Below are 19,872 nucleotides of genomic sequence, written 5' to 3'. Positions count from 1 at the left end.
AAATGCTCTAAATGCCATGGCCTAAGTGCTTTCCTTCTGAAGCACTCAATGTTCTCTGAAAGTAGAAATGTGTCTACAGCTTACCTTATTAAGAGTGTGAGACTATGACTTTCCTTAGGGAAAAAAAAATCAGCTTCCTGTCCAATAAGGACTGTCATGGCCCTTAATGAGCATAAAAAAATGAAATCATGACAGGTTCATTTGAAAAGGCCTGCATCATACTTCTCTATTTGGACGGTTGGATAGCATCTGTAACCGTTCACTGTTTACACCGGGAAGAACTACAGGGCACAGACCGTAAAGATGGCTGTGGTGGAAATAATGAAGTCGTTTAGCAGTGACACTAGGGCGCAGCATTGTCCTTTTCCTGTTGAGAGCATGTTCAGAGAAATGAAACAAAACCAGTGTAATCTAAAGGCACCAAACAGACAAGGCTTTCCAGCTGTTCTTCTGTCAGCTATGTGGGAGTGCCAGGCCTTGGCCAAAAGTCAAGCAGGCTTTCCCACGGAACAAGCAAAATGTCCCTTCTGTCCTACTGCATTGGCTTCGTGGTCTGAGAGTACATGTAATGCCACAGGTCCAGAGACTGGGTGCTGGAGGTGGCTAGGAATCCTACCAGGCATAAGAAAGGGAGAGCAGATGATGGCCTCCAGGGCCCAGCAGGCACATGCCACCAAGATCACCTTTTAACTCAACAGGGTATTACTAGAACGTTTATGTTCCCGGGTCCCTCTTGAAGATCACATGCATACAGGACACGTTCCAGTCTCAGAGTCCAGTGGTTAGCGACAGGAGCTTTCCATGCATAGGCAGCCTAACAAAAGGCTAGGTGGAGAAAGTGTCCACTTTACAGTATCGTCAGGAGATGAGGTACTGGTGACTGCCCACAACCTGGGAAGTCCCCAGACCAGACCAGACCAGTTCCTGAAAGAACCTCAGCTTTGGGGTGGTTCCAGGTCTGAGGCAATCACATTTAAATAGGAAATTCTGTAGGGGCATTATTTGGACATGGGTAGAGGGAAGGGGTCTGATAGATTTTTAAATTCCATAAAAAGCACTTGTGGTTGAGATTCATAAAAGTGTTAACAGTGGTGATTTTTAGCCAGGACCCTATCTCTTTCCATTTTCCCTCTCTTGGGGTGGGACTCAGCAAAAGGATGCCACACAGCACGCCTTGTGAGAAGGCCCAGTTACATTCTAGTGACACAAAAAGCATGCTCAAACACGCAGGTACGAATGAAATTTGCAAATCACCGGAGAGCGATGGAGCAATGCCCGAGCTGGAGAACAGACTGCATGGAGAAACTGGAGTCCCTTCCATCGCTCAGGGGGCAAAAGTTAACGAAGAAAAGGGTTAAGTCAGCAATTGGGAGCTGGGCACGGTGCAGTAAACCCACTCTAGAGCGCTTCGTGTGACTTCCTCTCACACAGTCATTCAGCTACAGACTAAGATGAGAGCTCAAACTGTTCCCTATTTTGGTGTTCTGGGGGTGGGGTGGGGAATGTGACTGGCTCGAATTCTGTCATCTACTGTGCAATGCAAAGCAAACCCAGCAGGAATGATCAGGTTATCCTCAATGGGAACAGGATGTCGATTTGGACAGGCTGGGGTCCTACGCCACCACCAAGTGTCCCATCTCTTACGAGAAGTAAATTTGATGTGACCATGAGCAGCCAACACATCTGTACCATGGAGTGGGAGCTCAGAGCTCAAGGAAGGAGAAGCAGCAAAGACCCACCCAGGCAACACGAAAGCATTCAGGACACAGCATCAAGGCTACGCGTCATGACCGTATGACACAGCTCTTCTACCTTGTGGCGACTCGTCACACAACTAGTCAGACTGCCTGCAGTAGCAGCTTGGAGCAAGGAAGAGAAGAGAAAGTCAGAGGAAAGCCACTGCAAATGCTTACTGTGATGGACGACTATAAAAGTATTACTTACTCCAAGATTTTCCCTAGTTGATCCACGTCTGAACTTCCACGAAAAAGAGGCCTGCAAGAATAAAGAGAACATCTTCAAATCAGGCATTTCCTGAAAGTACATTCCAATTATCTGTCATTAGCACTGCTCAGCAGCAAGCAAGACGCTCTTTTACTGACGGGAGCAAGGAGTGTGATCACCCCTCTCTGGTCAAGGGTGGCTTTCTGTGCACTTTCCTCCCAGCAGGGCCTCTCTTGGTTGCTGTGCTAGCTCATGTTCAGAACCACGTGTCCTGTTTGCAGCTGTGGCAGTGACAAAGCTCTGCCTACAGGCCTGGGTTTTACAGTTCACTGTAATTTAGCAATAGGGTGGAGCCCATCTCAGTTCGAGCCTCCCACTGAAGGTATGTGGGAGTCCTGAGGCTACCCTCAGCATGCGGTTCACACCCAGGGTCCTTCCTTGCGGGCCTCTCTCTTATCTGTCCTGGATCTGGGAGCGTGCAGCTTGCTGCTTCCTTAGTACTATACTTGCTAACTGTCACATGTTCAGAGGCTACTGTGCCCTCTTCTGAACTCAAAGCCTTCCTTATCTACAGCAACCATTTCACTGGCAATAAAATAAACTCCCTTTGTGACATTTCTGGTGTTTTCCCAAGTAGACCAAATAGTCCTTTGAGGGTGGGGACATCTGTAGGTTTCCCCATAAGTCTTGTCCTAATACTTTCCTCTAATTGACACACACTTATTACTATTATTTATTTATTATTATTGTACATCTGTAGTACACAAGTAAATCTTTTCTAACTCTTTGCTTGGTGAACATAAATAGCTTTTTTTTGTCTCCTTTTAATTTTTGAATATTTTTGAGTGAGAGCTTCTCCCCAAAGCCGGCTCTTGCCTGGAGTAGATTATTATGTGGACTCAAAGTAGCCTCAACTGCACCATCCTCCTGCCTCAGAGTCTCTACTGCCAAACCACTACAACTGGCTCTATTAATATTAACCTACTTAAAATATTGATGATTATCATCAAGAATTATATTCCTTATTATATCATTTATTGCATTATATAAAGTGTATGTGTGCTGATGGCATCCAACCCCACAGGTAAGAAGTGTTACTCCATTACTGAGGTTGCTACCTTACTAGCCTTTAAATGGGTCTCAAAAAATAAGCAAAGTAGAAAGTGAAGATGTTCTCTGAAGCCTGAGCTGAGCATCTTGCGGTTATGTCAAAACCCTGATTTTCATCACAAATGTTCTCTTAGCTCAGCTCTCTGCAGCTAAGCCACTTGGGAGAAGCAGCATGGGGGCTCTAGAAGGGGGTACTTTAGAGTCCTGGCGTTCACAAGCTAGGGCTGTGGGGTCCTGTAATCAGACTGCTCTCTGAAGGTCCATGAGCCTTTAAATTCTTGCTCTACTTCAACATGAAAGGAAGCAACCCACCACTCACTGTGCACTCACTTGTAGCTGCTACGGTTTGAATGTGGGTGTCAGGCAACCCTGGGACAAGGTGGAGGGAAGGGGACTGTTGCTCCAAGGGGAGGAAAAATGCGCCTGTCTTGGCTGAGCTCGAATATGTGTGAGGGATCCACTTCCTAATCTAATGGCCTATCTGAAGCTTAAGAGGTTTTCAATGCGCAGGTTTTGGGGAGGACGGATCAGCACCAGTCATGGAAACCCAGCCCCCTCAGTTTTTGACTCTCTTCTATCCTGACAAAGTTTTCAATGGCATCCTAGAAAAAAAAATGTTAATTTTACCGTTGGGTGTTCCAGCAGAGGGCACCAGGACCGATATTCTACTATTGTGTTATCTCTACTTATTGGCTGGATTTGGTCTATAGGATGAACTGTGCTCTGCCATCTTTGAATTAGCCATTACTTCCTTTAGTGACAAGTGTGACAAGCAGGGCCTCAGTGACATTAGAATGTCCTGTGAACATTCAGGATGATGATGTCCTCTGTGGAGACTGAAATCCCTCTGATGCAGCAACTCAGGGTACCACAATGAATGAGTGCCATCTCTTTGGAGAAATCTGGTGTACAACATGACCCTGAACTCTTGTCATTTAGCTTTGCAGCAGATATGGTTTACCTGCAGTTACACAGATCTGCTGAGAGGTGACTGTATGCAGTGAAATGTCAGCTGCCAGTAAAATGGTTTATTGGATGCAGATACGTAGTCAATAGACAGGAAGATGAGCGCTTGTTGGAGGGAAAAAGCTAAGGAGGTAATTATGAACGTGATGGAAATGTTCAAACAATCTAGTTTCTAGAGGAGAATTCTGACTAGTCCACATGAGCTGGTTTAAGTCTACAGGAGGCCATCTGTGCCCAGGAGGAAAGTGGTGGTAATAAGAATACATGCTTGCATCCTGCTCAAAGCTTGATGTGCAACAGAGGGACATGGAGAGAGGAGGCAAGGCAGCTACAGGACCCCAGGAAATAGTCTCTCTCTGATGCTCTCGGATTTAAAAAGATCTCAGAGGCCAGTCTGTGTATTCTGAGGAGACAAGAAGGCATGTAGGCTGACTGGAGCCAATGAATAATTACTCTCCTTTGCCATGTTAGACATCCTCAAATGACCTACTTAAGATGAGGTTAAACATGTTCAAACAGAAGTACAGATATAAACCGTGTGTGTGTGTGTATACACTGAACTCAGCACCTGCTACCAGGCCCTCCACAACCACCTGTGTTATCTCTGTGCCCAGCCTCAAGGAAAGGAGCATGGTTTTTGGTTTAATGTCGCCCCCTAGGTGACATTTTGTAATTATGGAAACTGACTCAGCTGACTGACAAGAGATGGGGATGGGGGTGAGGTGGGAGCGGGGAGAAATGAGCTGACTTGGCGGGATCTTTATGACTGAGAGGAAGGAAGCAGAGGGCTGAAGGAACAAATGAATAGAATGACAGAAAGAAGTAAAGGGGGCGAGGCAGAGACAAACTAGATGAGGCCCATATAACCTCAAATCTATTTCACAGCATGGCCTGAGAAAGCCTGTGTGTCCCAGAATTCCAAAGGGACCTTAGAGAGGTCCTACAGGAGGAATGAGGATGGAGAGGGATGCTTGATGGTACCCAGTGGGACAAAGGCACACAAGAGAAAGAACTAGTGTAATATTTTTTTTGATACCATGTTATCTCTTTTTTCTGTCCACTCTCTGGATCACAGACTATTAATTCTTTTAAATAAATTATTTAAAATTCAGCAATAGAGACACTCTACTGAAAGAAGCAAATCTGAAGGACACTTTTTAAAATTTCAAAGATACTTCTGTGCACACATTTTTTCTTTTCTGGCTCAGTAATACAATACAAAAATAGCCTCTTCCTAAAATTAACATATAAGGAAAATCGTTTTTTATTACATAGGACATTACCAAAGACCGTGAGTTTCACACATTATATTATTATCATCACAAACTACGATTACTTTAGATGACTTTCTGTTCGCTTAAGCATAAACCTTATATAGCAGCACCTTCTGCCAAAGACACCAGGTGGCTCTTCACGGGTCCGTTCTTAGTCCTCACTCTGCCTTTCCTATGACCCAGCTGAAGGTACTTCTTTAGCTTTAGAAGACTCATCTATCCTCACCACCTCTCTCCCTCCCCCTCCCCCTCTCTCCCTCTCCTCCTTCCCTTCCTCCCTCCTTATTTTAAAAGCTGGTTTTAAAAACTAGATCACCCTGCAAATCAAACTTCCAAGTGATTTTTACAAGTGAGCCCAGCAGCAAGCGACCCTCAAGGGCTTTGGAGGCATAAGTCTGTGTTATGGTTTATGCTTATTTTCCTATTGTAACCTGTACTCTAAGATACATCACTAAACACTTAAACTGAATCAACCAGATGAGCCTCAAGCTGGTGTTTTGATTAGACTGTAGTCAGCTGACAGGTGGCCCCTCTTCATTTTCATTACTGGGCTCGCTTTCCTCCACAGGGCAAGAGAAGGGCTTCCTGCAAATTACTGTGCATTTGCAAAGCTCAGAAGAGTAATCATGTCCTAAAACTCCCTGGGTTGTTATAGTGGATGTATTCTTTCAGCTTGTTACAACTGTTATAACAATATTGTTATAACAGTTGTAATTGTTTCAGCTTGTTACAACTGTTATAACAATATTGTTATAACAATACAGCTCTCTCCACTGCCAATTTAACGGGGACGCACCAGCTCTCCCCAGACCCCAGCATGGCCCTTCCCAAGTTCTTGGCTTGATATGGGTAGACTCCTTACATACTGCTCAGCTCACGCACACAGAAGAAGGTCAAACTTTATTCTTTCCAATCCCACACTTAAGCGGCTGGAAGCACCCTTGCCGTCTCTCAAGAGAAGAGAGAACAGCTGTTTCATGAATGCTAGCATAACTAAAACTAAAATAATATAAAAGTAATTCCGCTAGCCCAGAACTGTCATTCATCGGCTCTGTGTACCCCTCAGCTCTGGGCATATGTGGTTATGTGTGTATAATTTACCTTATATTCATTTCTTGAGATGACTGCACATTCTTTTTTAAGTTTTTATTTGAAAATATGTGTGCATACACATACAGATATACACATACTTATTACTTTCTTCATAATAAGGTCCAGATGGGAAAATTGTTAGATTTAGACTTGGCAATCAATAGGTACTCAGAAAACCCAGAAAGAAGAAATACATATTTAAAACAATAAATGACATGTGCTGATAAATTGAAATGTATAGACAAATGTAGGCGTGACTACAGGAAACAGAGCACTCTGTCTGTGTTGTCAATGGCTGTCAGGGTTGCTTTGGTAAAGAAAAGGCTTGCACATGCATGAGGGCAGGAGTTCAAACTCTCAGGACCCATGGAAAGCCAGGTCTAGTGGTTGCAAGTGTACCTCATTTGCTCCAGAGCACCAATGTTGCACTGGGAGGCAGAGAAGGAGAGACCCCCAAAATCTGTGGGTCAGCTAGCCCGAGTGGCAGCCGCAGAGAGCACAAAGACCAAGTCTTACAGGGTAAAGGCAAGGGCCAATACTTGAGATGCCCTCTGACCCCCACAGGTACTCACCTCTCCCATGATCATTTATTTGCACAACTTATAGACATGAATCTTTTCATATTTTGAACTCTCACATGAGCTAGGGCTTTGTCATGTCACACTTTGAAACCAACTTATTTGTCAATATTTGTATGTGTGTGGGTAATGCCTGGAAATGGAGTATTATTCATTTTAATGACTATTATGAATAATAATTTTAGCTTATTTCCAAGTTTTTATGTTAGATATTCCATTTTAAAAAAGATTTTATTTATTATATGTAAGTACACTGTAGCTGTCTTCAGACACTCCAGAAGAGGGCATTAGATTTCGTTACAGATGGTTGTGAGCCACCATGTGGTTGCTCAGGATCTTCGGAAGAGAAGTTGGCGCTCTTAACCACTGAGCCATCTCGCCAGCCCTAGATATTCCATTTTTATACCTTACAACAGTTAATGTGAAGATAAAACTGTACTAACCTATTATCTATCTATCTATCTATCTATCTATCTATCTATCTATCTATCTATCTATTTAGGATGTGTATACACGAGCATCACAGTGCATGCGTGGAGGTCAGAGGTCAGCTTTTAGGCCATGGCCCTGTCCTTCCATTGTTTGGACGCAGGAGACTAAACTCAAGTTCTCAGGTTTGGCAAAAAGCATCTTTATTCACTGAGCCATCTTTGATAGCCTTGAAATCCTTTATGAAAGAAATTCATTTCACTAATATAGCTAAGCAAGCATTTTTTTTCTACTACAGGAGGGTATTACAAAATCCAGTGGCAAAATTGTGTTCAATGCCATCTATGGCACTGCCAGGCAAAACAAGCACATCTTTTTGGTGTTTATTGGCAAGGCTTTTCTTCAAGCCTCTCTTGAAATCTTCTCTACATGTCTTTCTTTGTGTGTGTGTGTGTGTGTACACACACACACACACACACATACATACATACATACATACATATATCTGAGAATTAAACTCAAGACCTCACAAGTGCTAGGTAAGCAAGCTACCACCATGCTATGTTCCCAGACTAATGTTTAAAGGGTGTTTGCTGACTGGAGCAAACACTGGTATGGACTGTTCTGGAAACACCCAACCCAACCATTTCTCTCCACATGACTTTAGGAAAGTCCCTTGGCTTGTTATATTCTTAGTTGACTCATCTGTGAATGGAGATAATAACACCTACTTCATAGGATCCACTAAGTGATACTTTATCGTATACTACAATGCCCAGCTTCAAAACGGATCTAGAAGTGGAACATAGACACACACACACAGAGACACACACACAGAGACACACACACAGAGACACACACACAGAGACACACACACAGAGACACACACACACACAGACACACACATACACACACACACACACACACACACAGAGAGAGAGAGAGAGAGAGAGAGAGAGAGAGAGAGATTTAAGACATCTATAAATAAAAATAAAGTCCCCCCACAGGCAAGCACTCCTCTTGCTCCTGGTTAATATTATATTGGATAATGAAGTGCTTCAGATGGTGAATATGCAGGGGAAGAGGCTGGGTGTGGCAGGACACTCCTGTAACTCCAGCACTCAAGTCTGAGGCCAGCCTGGTCTCCATAGTAAGCTCCAGGCCAGGCCAAGGCAAGCAGGCCAGGTCATGTAAGTTAGACCTTGTTTCAAGAGCTAAAAAACAAAAAACAAAAAACAAAACAAAACAAAACAAAAAAAACAAAAAACCAACCAAGGAAGAAAAAACTTACACATACCTACATAGCGAGCTTGCATATCACATCTAAGTCCTTTATCTAAGTTACTGCATATTTATTACATATTAAAGATCTTATAACTAATCAGCGAAAGAGGGAATTCTATCAGGGAGGGATGCTGAGTTTTCTAAAGGGAGCTCATTAGTCTGAACTGGGAAAAAGTCATTTCTCCTGCACACAGTTTTAAAAAACCCTCCGAACTCTGCATAGTAAGGCTGCTATCAGCAAGTTCTTCAGGGTCAAATTACAAAAGGGGCAACTTTCAGATTAATGTCTTTTAAAACAAACAACTAAAAAGAACATACAGGTGCGGAACCTCAGTGAACGGCAGGGTTCCCAGCACAAGAGCGTACACCGACAGGCTTGCTACAGAAAGGAAGTGATCCATGCATACAGGGAGATGAAGGATTTCATTTATAAATACTTTTATTGTACCAACAAGGCACGGAAGCCAGGGGGTCACCCGATAGAACACCTCTGTAACCTGCATTTGAACTGTGGCGTACTTCAGCTGTTGCCTTCCCTTGGTGGGTAGGATTTTCCATGTCCATATAGTGACTGCTCGAAAAATACTATCTTACTATTATATACTTACTCTACACTCCCTTCTAGAGTTATTATCTAAGGAAACAAACTTATCACTTTATAATTAACAGCTGTTCAAATCAGAGTCCACAGAAAAGTCAATTAATTGATTTGTTTACTGAACATTAATTGAATGATCACCCACTTAGCACATAAGGCACTAACTGGCAGGTAGATATAAAAACCCTTGCTATGCGGGGCGTGGTGGCGCACACCTTTAATCCCAGCACTTGGGAGGCAGAGGCAGGCAGATTTCTGAGTTCGAGACCAGCCTGGTCTACAAAGTGAGTTCCAGGACAGCCAGGGCTACACAGAGAAACCCTGTCTCGAAAACCCCCCCAAAACAAAAACCCCTTGCTATGAAAAACCACACTATGTAAAGTTATAGAGCACTATGCATGTTCTTTATATATAAAGCATTTAGAGGACTGAAGATGTGGTTCGGTGGTACATGCTGCTCTTGCAGAGGACTTGAGTTTGGTTCCCAGTGCATATATTAGGTGCTCACAATTACCTGTAAACTCTAGTTCCAGGGAATCGGATGCCTTATTAGACATCTATGGTTTCCTGCACACACAAAGTGCACATATAAACGCACACATACGGACACTCATATTTACCACAAGGATTTTTTGCTTTCATTGGGAAGAAGATAAAGAAGTTCATGGCTATTCAGAGATGTCTCTCTCCTGTTACCGATGAAGCCCCACACTTGGTGCAATCATTTAATATCTACTAAATACGTGGAAGTGGCCTGATTAGCCCTCTCTTCCCGAAGGATTAACGTACCCAAGGAAGCAGCTTAGGGAGTGGGTAGGATGCTCTCCATGACTTCAACAGTGTGTGGCTTAAACAAAGAGTGGTTTAAAGAGGTTCAACGGGCCATGGTGGTTTGCCAAATGGGGTTAAGACTAGGCCGAGAGGTAGGACTGTTAGGTCCAGAGAGACGAGTAGGGCCTAAGTCCAGGGAGTGAGGCAGTGTGAAGAGACTAGAGACACTTGGTGTAAGATGATCTGAAGAAAGACTGAACCCAACTGGGGAGAAGCAGCAGGGTTCTCTACACTTTGTGTGTGTGTGTGTGTTCAGAACAGGGCATGGAATCCTCTGTAGTTGAGTTACACTTGGTTGTAGGCCACCGGGTGGGTGTGCTGGGAACTGAACTCAGGTCCTGTGTCAGAGCAGTCCATGTTCTTAACCACCGAACCATCTCTCTAGTCATTAGGAGAATTAACTTTAGATGTATCTTATATCATTAAAATATACAGGACAGTTTACTAAGATTGAAGAAAGAGTATTGTGAAAAGGCAGAAGTAGGCATAGTTAGGTCCATACCCTTATAGGACTGAAAACACATGTCTGTATAAAGACGTGTGCATGAGTGGCCAGAACACATCATTCCTGAGCAGAAGTAGCAACAATGTAAATGCTCACTATTTGACGACTACAAAAAGAAAAATGGTGTACCATTTAGCCATAGAAAGGATAAAGTACGCACAGGTAGGTAATTTATGAAGCTATTATGTTGGGCAAAAGCATCCAGCCACTAAAGAACAGATATAGTTATGGGTCTATTTACATATACACAGATCTATAGAACCATAAGCTAGAGTTGTGGTTGTCTAAAACAGGGGTTCACTGGTAGGTACAATAGCTATGTCTCTGAAAAGTTCATATGCTTAAATCTTACCTTCAAAGTGATGGTCAGAAAATAAGGCTTTTGGTCGTGAGCTGAACTGTGAATGGTGCTAGCTAGTGTCCTTAGAGAAGTCCTTTAAGGACCCTCACCATGTTGTCTTGGGAAAGATGCTGAGACGGTGGTCCAGAAGAAATCAGCCCTCACCAGACATGGGATCTTTTGGACCCCATCTTGTACCTCCTCAACCCACCAACTATAGGAAATGAATTCTGTTGTTTGTAACCCAATTCCTTACAGTAGCTTTAGCTGCTGGAGACAGACTATGAATGGGTATTGAGTTTCTCTCTGGGTGATGGAAATGTTCTGAAATTTAGTGTGGGGATGGTAGAACACCCCAGCAGATCCACTAAACACTATTGAAATGAGACAGTTTATACTAGTGGACTGTTTAATGTGTAACACCGAGTTAAAATAAATAGTTAAACTATATTTCTAAACAAATATTACAGATTCAGGACTACCTTTGGCCTAGATACAAGAAAAATGTAAGCACATGGTAGTGAACTAGTAATTCACACATATTTTACCACAATCAAAGCACTCACCTGCTGACGCAGGTCCCGAATAAAGTAATAATAATACAGCGAATCTCTACCATCGGAAATACCATTCATTCAAGATTAAATAATAAAATAAATCCCTGTCTCAGAAAAGGCATTTCTGCTCCCTGTTAAACACTGCACTCCCTGTTCCTGTGCCTGCCCATCTTTGCATTACTTGTTGAATGGTTTATACCATCCACGAGCCTTAGAGCTAGCTTTTATAGGTGCCCGTGTCTACATCATTCAATACACAGCTCCCTCTCTCCACAAATGCACTTACACAGAATGGCGGCTGCTCATCCCTTAGAGACTTCCCTTTCTCTCCTATCAACTGTACTTGTTTCAAACTCTGCCATCTTGTTTTTTTCAAGTTCACACATTCAAGTGTGAACACGTGTACTTGCATAAACATTTATTTACCAATGGAAATTACACAGAGAAACTTAAGATCCATTTTTACCTGCACGAGGCACTAGAGAACTAGAGGCCTGGAAAGAATGAGTATTTAAAAATTGGGGCTCATTCACAATTACTATCCTAACTAAGAGATATAGCAGGAAGGCATGCAGGATGGACTGTGCCTTGGTGCTGAGCTCACATAGGCCTGCAGGCAGGATGGGGTGCCTGGAAGACAAAGGGAGAGAAGCTTGAAGTTGAGAACGATACAGTAAAGGTGCAATGAAGAGAGAGGGCGTGGAGGACAGAGGGGCGTCTGAGGCAGAGACATCCAGAAAGGAAGGAATCCTAATACAAAAAGGAGCCGGCAGAGATGGGCAAATGCTCCTGGGGGAGGGAGGCGCCTCGCTGGGAGGTGCGTGCTGGCATCTGTTATTAGGAACACTGAGAGCCATAAAAACAACTGGCTGAATGAGCCTTTTTCTTGGTACCAGATGTGGGTAACTTGTTGTTCTGGAAAGGGCTCGGATTTACTAAAGTATGAGTTAAGACGCTGATGGGGGAATGTGGATGAACAAGAGCACACTCAAGGAAGCAGGGTACCCCGTTAGTTTTAATTCCAAAGTTGAGAATCAAAATTAAACCAGAGATGACTAAATCACATGGTCTTTTTGTGCAGTGTTAAACCCTCAAATTAGTCTATCTACCGAGACAACTATCCATATACATAGATAGACAGACTAAGTGACCACTAAGAGAAAACGTCATGGAAGTGATTCTCAAGGACTCTCTGTGCACAGACGACTAGAACTGAGTCTAACTGAGCAAGGACCACTGGCTGCACCTAGGCACGCAAAAGACATTTTCTCCTTGCACCTGACTTCAGAGGAATACACAAGTGTATCCATCCCCTCAATGAGACATGCTAAGCCAGTAAGTGAAAGTGACATCATGGGGATGGAGATAAGAGCTTTTGAAACCACCTCTTGATCTGGAGAGACTGGCTTAGTGGCTTGCTGCCGAGTCTGACAACCCAAGTTTGTCCCCTAGATCCTACGTGCTGGAAGGAGATAGTCAAGCCCCCAAAGTTGTCCTCTGACCCATGTAAACATGCCATGGAGACGTGCACATGCACACATACAACTAAATAAAAGTCACAAGTCACTTCTTTTTCATGATCTTTGAATTCAGGGGGCTCGTTCTCTAACATAGCACTTTTTCATTTGTTTGTTTTTGTTTTTGTCACAGCATGCCTCAGGAATTCAGCTGTGGGCGTGATCACCACTTACTCAAGACACAAGTCATCCTTGTGCAAAAACTGCATCATGACCAAGTAGTGGCAAGTGACACTTTCCCAGAGTGGAAACCTTAAACATTGTGAAAGTAATCACTAGAAATTTCTGAAATGAAGGAGTTTGATAGTCGGAGTGGCTTATTATTATTATTAATTATTTTTAAGTATACTTTATGAAACAGGAGAGATGGTTCAATGATAAAGGCACGTGCCACTAAGCCTGATGACTGAGACCCATATGGTAGGAGGAGAGATATGGTCTGCTGATTGCCACACACATGCAAGCCCACGCACAAGTTCATACCTACAGAAAATAAACCCAATTAATTAACTTTAAAAAGCTTTCCTCAGAAAGGAAGCATCGGCCTCAGCCAGAGTAGTACAGGTGACGTGAAAGTCGGAGCAAACACAGCTAAAGCATTGGCTATAAATAGTCTATACAGCGTCAAACTGATTTTTTTCATTTTCTCTCTTAAACTTAGAATCTGCTTAGTATAAAAATGTGGCCCTTGAGAGTCAGGGATGTTGTTTATTTGTTTCTGAGAACTGCAAAATTAGTACTGTGCCCAACCAATAAAACACAGTGTGAGTCCTAACAGGTCAAACTGAACTGACCCAAGAGCCAGCTTAAGTTTTCTTTTCTTTCTTTTCAGTTTTAAAAAATTTCATGTGCCTTGGTGTTTTGCATACAATGTAAGTCTGTGTGACAGTGTTGGATCCCCTGGAACTGCAGTCACAGACAATTAGAAGCTGCTACACAGGTGTTGGGTCCTCTGTAAGAACAAACAGTGCTCTTCCCACTGAGCCACCTCTCTGAGCCAGCTTACGTCTTCAGGAAACTTGCTGACTAGATTTGTATCTTTAATGATGGGTGGATATGGTGAATGCCTATCTCAAACTGTACCGTAACCCGAGTGAGACTTCAACCCTGGAGATACATTTGGCTTGAAAAATAGTGACAAGAAGGTGGTTACAGTCATAACAAAGGAGTGACCAAATGTTGCGGCAGCCTCTGTGAAGACAGGAATCAAGGCCATGTTCCCAGAGATTATCAGGCCCACACTCTCTGGCACCCCCTTAGGATCTGTATTGTATGGTGTTGCCCTTCTCCTCTGCAAGTGTGAAGCCAGCTAGTATCCTGTGTGAACAGAGTATTCCCTCTATCTCACTCAGTCTGGATGGAGGCCCAATACTGGGTGATAAAACTCAACAATTCCATTCAGGAAGCAAAGCCCATGCATTCCTCAGAACTTTCAGACTGTCTAGATGAAACAGGCCCATTTGAATGCTTCCCCCTCCCCTTCAGTAATATCTGAAGAATGTAGTTTTTCATGGGTGGACACACTGGGTATGTGACAGATGTAAATTCAGATACGAACAAAACACCAGCTACATGATTCAGACTCTGTGCCATGCTTCCCCAGATCTTACTTCAGCAGGGGTCAAACAGAGGAACGCTGGTGTTTGACAACTGTCTTGAGTCATCAGAGGAAGTTCCTAGCATTCGGATGTGCTTGTTGAAATAACCCTGGTGAACAAAGCCAGCCTCCCCCCTCCCCCCACACTTCCCCCCATCCCTGTGGGCCAGTGAGGTTTTCATTTTAGGAAATGGAAGTGTCAATGTGGACAAACTGTCCTGAGGTATTTATAGCGGAGTGTGTCGTTTTCTTAAACTGCTTTCAAACCAGATAATATGTGAATGGAAAGGGGATCTGAATCTCTTCCACTCTTTCGTGCCATCTGAACAGAACTGCGCTGAGGCTCTCTTACACTTAATGGCTCTCGGCTTTGTCTTTTGAGACTGGGTCCCTCACTTATAAAACTCACCTAGAAAGCTCAGGGAATCCTCTGGGACCCACATCTCCAGTACCAGGATTTCACGAGTAAGGTGGCAGATCCAGTTTCTGTGTGGGTGCTGGGGAGCCAAGATTAAATTCTCATGCTTGCGTAACAAGCACCTTCATGACTGAGGGAGCTCCCAACCCCAACGTTTTAAATTTTTAAAAAAGTGTCGTTTTGAGTGTGAGAGTGTTTGTGCACGGGAGTCTGTGCCTAGGAAGCCCGGGGAGGCCATGGATGCCAGTTTATAGCATCTGCAGGGTGCCAGGTTTGCTCCTGCACAATCAACACCTCAGAAAGTTAGCTGTTGTTCTGCCTGGGTCCTCCTGAATCATGGGATGTTTTAAGAGGAAAGGGGAAAAAAAACTAAAAGGAAAAGGGGCCCTTGAAGACTTGTAAGCAGCGTCTGTTTTATACTCACGGTGAGAAGACTCTGACCCCCCCCAAGGAAGGCTCTAAAGGTTAAAACCACGAGGTAGTAAATAAAACAGAACTACTGTTCGAATCAGCTCTCAGGGCGATGATTCACTGCATTGGCTCATCCTTGGGAAATCACCTACTAAGTGGAATTTAGCCGTGAAGGTGTTATTTTTGGTGCACGATTTATTGCTCCCCCACCCACCCCCTGGGGATTGAATCTAGCTTTTAAAAACACATGGAATTGGTAACCACCGCAGACCAGCTTTGCCAGGCGGAAGCGCTGTCTCTAGAGGGGGACAGGATTGTGTCCACTGCTGAGACTTCAGGATGCTGAATCATGTAACGGGAAAGCCATAGAAGCCAAGAGACTAGATGACCCGGGCTCCTAACACTGGCTCTGTAACTGATTAACACAGCAAGGAGAGCAAGCGGGTACTTAACCTCTGCTCATCTGTAAAAACCCGTTGTCTCAGCTTCTGACCATGCTGTGGCACAGACCAGAGTACTATAAAATCAATAAACCACATGAACAGAGCAGTTAGTACCGTGGAAGGGCAGAAAAGTCTGCCTGGCGGAAGCAACCCTGCCAGGCAGGTAGCAAATGCAAGACATTCCCACTCACTCCAAAACCTCTCATTCTCTGTTAATCTCACAGCACCCTTTCCCTTCCCCCAACTTCCTTGGTTTCATTATGACTAATTTTGCAAGGAAGATTTAATACTGGTGTTTTGTTCCTTTCCCTGGACCAAATCTCTCTAGGTTTAATTCACCCATGGTGTTCTGCTATGCTGTTTACAAAGGTCACCAGATAACTTTAAAGCCGCTACAGTCTGGAAAATGACATGCACAGGAACAGGCATATTCCCTGTCGTCTGCCTAAAGAAATAAGGCTTACCAGCTGCCATAGCCCCTGCCACCAACTCCTCTTGAACATACTCTCCTTATATTGATGGAGACACTGAGACTCTGAGAGATTACATAGCCAACCAAAGGTCTGACATTATGGCCATTTAAAAAATCTCTCCAGAGAACATTAACCTAATGTTCAAAACTCATTACTGAATTTTGTTTTGGATCCTGACAATACAGCTATCAACAAAACATAGTCATTTCTGAATATATTAACAGAGTTTTGTTAGCAGATGTGAACATTTTTTATTCATGTTTGTTTACCAGTGGTAGTGTTTTCGTGAATTTCTTTCTCAATCTGCAGCACTGACACTGAGCCCAGATAATCTGGCTTAGAGAAATGAGATGAAAATCATGAATTATGTGTTTAGGGGGTGGGGTAGGGTAGGGGAGGTGGCTCAGCAGTTAGAGTGGTTGCCGAGTAAGCACAAGAATAGGAGTTGAGATGTTCAGAACCTACTTAAATGTAGGGTGGGTGAGGCATCCTTGGAGGGTGGAGGCAAAGAAGCCACAGAGCTAGTGAGATCATGGACCTTAGAAAAGAATCTACTACCTCCACTTGGCTAGACCAGAATGACTATCTACTACAATCTGAATCTTATCCTTATACCCACAGATAAATGTAACTGCCACCCCTCAAGGAGGTCTCTCTTCACAGCAGATAACAACTGGACGCAAGGCAAAGATCAATGGAGCATGGGGAACCAAGTGCCACAGCTACCCCACAGCTCCTGAATCAGTGGCTCAGGAACATGGAGGAAGAAGGATGGAAATGTTTTAAGAGCCAGAATACCAGGAAGCCTGCACTGAAACAGCTTCTCCTGGGAATGGATGCATAAAGAAGAGCAGAAGACCAGAAGTATCCATAGTCATATTAATATGGAAAGGAGAAAGTTTCACAGGATCCTACTCACCAAACAAAAAAACACTGGCAACTAATGGTTGCTGGGAGAAGGAGAATTGTTAGCCTCTCCCAGGGAAGGACCCCCTTATCGGCTGTTCAATGCGGAGTGGTCAGCCTTGGAACCATATGCATGTAAACAACAACAACAACAACAACAACAACAACAACAACAACAACAACCACCACGCCAGATTAACAACCACCCCAGATTCAGTAGGGTGTATTTATAATATATATACATACAAATAGATATAAGCACACATATATATTGTATGTGAATATAATAATAGCTGGAGAGCAGGGGGTGTATGGGAGGGATTGGAGGGAAAATGGGGGAGTGACATAATTCTATTTCCATTAAAATCTTTTTTTTTAAAAAAGTGTTGCTACCTAAAAAGACATAGAGAACAGCACCAAGTGCCAATTTCCACGAACTTATTGCAGGAAAGGGCTACTTTACATGGATTATATCAACTAACTCCCTAGCATACCCTGCCGGGTAGACATGATTCCTATTTTAGTGACAGGAATTAATACTTTCAGTTAAAAAAAAATCAAATATCAGACTGTAAAACTGTATGTAATAAACAGCTAGTGCATTGTCCAGTGGCATATATACAAGTTGATTATGTATTTTGAGAAAATACGTAAAAATTAAGATTCCAGAGAAGTTTTCTTTTTTGAGATAGGGTTTCACATATCCTAGGCTGGCTTCAAACTTGCTAGTAGCTGAAGGTGACCACGGATGCCCACCTGATCCTCCTGCCTCTACCTAAGTGCTGAGGTTACAGGATGTGACCATGCTGTCCACCTTGCCTGAAGAGAAATTTAAAAACTTAGAAGTTCGTATTGTGTCTCTTCATCTCAGCTAATTAACTAGAACCCTTTAAAAAGTGTTTAGTAGGCTATAAATACTGCTTTTAATCATATGCCAATAGACACTGAATACACTACACATGAATAGGCACTTTAGATTATTATATTGCTTTTATGTGTTGAGAGTTTCAAAAGATATCGTACTTTTCTGTTTGTGTTGAGTGTCATTAGACACTCTTCTTTATTAATTTGCCAGAATGTACCAAAAGGAAGCTCACTTCCAGGCATCTCTGGTCGCAGGGCATCAATAGTATTTTTTTGTGTGCCAGAGAGCAGCAAGACCTCTTTCAGGGAGGGAGCCGCAGGCTGACACTGAGCTCTGTTATAAATGACAGCTTACCACCAATGGCCCTGTCCCACAGCCAAACGCTTCCCAGGCTCCTGCTTACAGATTCCTTATTTGAGGTGAACCTTCTGGTTACAACATCCAGATAGAAGGATGCCTCAGAGCAGATGTGGTGCCAGCCTCACTGAGTCTGTTCTGACCACCAGGAGGAAAACACCCAGGCTGGTCAGGTACCCCGTTCTGCTCTGCCCACGAGTGGTTGCAATCTGCAAGCACCATGCTAACTCTGAATGTCTACTCTCTTTAATCAGCTCAAGGGTTCTGTGACTGCCCCAAAGTAACCTCGCCGATACACTACACTGTAACGGACGTGTCCACAAATTAAATGTGTTTTCCTTACTAGCACTTGAAATGTCTTTTGCCGTTGAGTTAACCAGCCACTGGTGCCGACGGTACGAGTAAACGATACACTTTGGTTTCTAAAGAAATCCACAGTATCTTGCTGAAGTCAGGATGCTACTAACTGATTGGAATTCAAGGCCGGATTTTAGAAGTAATGAGGATTCAAACGTTTTCAACATCTTAGAGACACTGAGAGACAGCAGAAGGGCTGGTGAAAAACACCGCTTCCCTGCTGTGGCAGATGGAATGCTTCCGGAGTACTTTTCAAACAGTCCTCAGGGTGACTCTGAACCTTACTCACCCAGCCAGCTGCTCAGTACTCGGAACTGGGATCACTAAGAGGACTGCCTCCTCAGGTTCCTGAACCTCCTCATTCTTTAGTACACCCTAATGGAGAGATGCGAGCCTGAAACCCTCTAAAGGAAAGCACAAACATTACAACAGGCGTTTCTTCACGATGTCTAAGAAGCAGAAGTATGATCGAGTGCTGTCTCTAGAGGATTCAGCATGAAGGTTGATGTATAGGTACACCTGACTTCCAGGTAACTTGATGATGAGACCCTCAGACAATGCCCACGTTTCAGTGATCTTAGGGGAATGTTAGGAAACTGACAACATTCTCAAAGGCCAGTTACTGCTTCCCCCCAAGAGCAACTTCCTTGCTCAGAGTATAGTGGACAGCGTGGTTTGGTGCTTACAAGCTTTTTTTTTCTTACTGGAAAATTGGAGTCACTGCCCCAGGCACCCCCGCCACGTTAGCCTGATGCCTCATGTGCACATCAAACTGTCTAGGCTTAGGCCCCTTATTCAATTTCCTGTCTTCCCCTTTCCTGTATTTTTTGTTGATGTTGCTTTGCTCTTATGGGTAGTGACAGTTACTGGGTTCTTTCTTTTATCAACGGTTTCCTTTACCACAGACTATTCCTCCCGCTGGAAGCCTGGCATGATGGGAAGCTGGAAATAAAACCACAACTGAATAGCCTGGCACTTAGTTTAACAGTCATTTCCAACCACAGATTAATACTGTTACTG

The 19,872-nt window shown here is 43.5% G+C and overlaps 1 protein-coding gene across 2 annotated transcripts in view; it reads right to left on the bottom strand.

The window, feature by feature from the left end:
• Cdk6 (cyclin dependent kinase 6) overlaps positions 1 to 19,872 on the bottom strand; it is a 196,257-nt gene that overhangs the window by 12,714 nt on the left and 163,671 nt on the right. For both annotated transcript variants that reach the window (XM_021162511.3, XM_029477311.2), the window contains one exon: positions 1,945 to 1,995. In XM_021162511.3, coding sequence (XP_021018170.1) covers positions 1,945 to 1,995 — 51 coding nt within the window. The remainder of the gene's footprint in view (positions 1 to 1,944; positions 1,996 to 19,872) is intronic.

This window comes from Mus caroli, unplaced genomic scaffold, assembly GCF_978045245.1.
Source record: "Mus caroli unplaced genomic scaffold, Mus_caroli_1 scaffold_4, whole genome shotgun sequence".
Classification (NCBI taxonomy): domain Eukaryota; kingdom Metazoa; phylum Chordata; class Mammalia; order Rodentia; family Muridae; genus Mus; species Mus caroli.
This window is presented reverse-complemented; position numbering and strand designations above follow the sequence as displayed.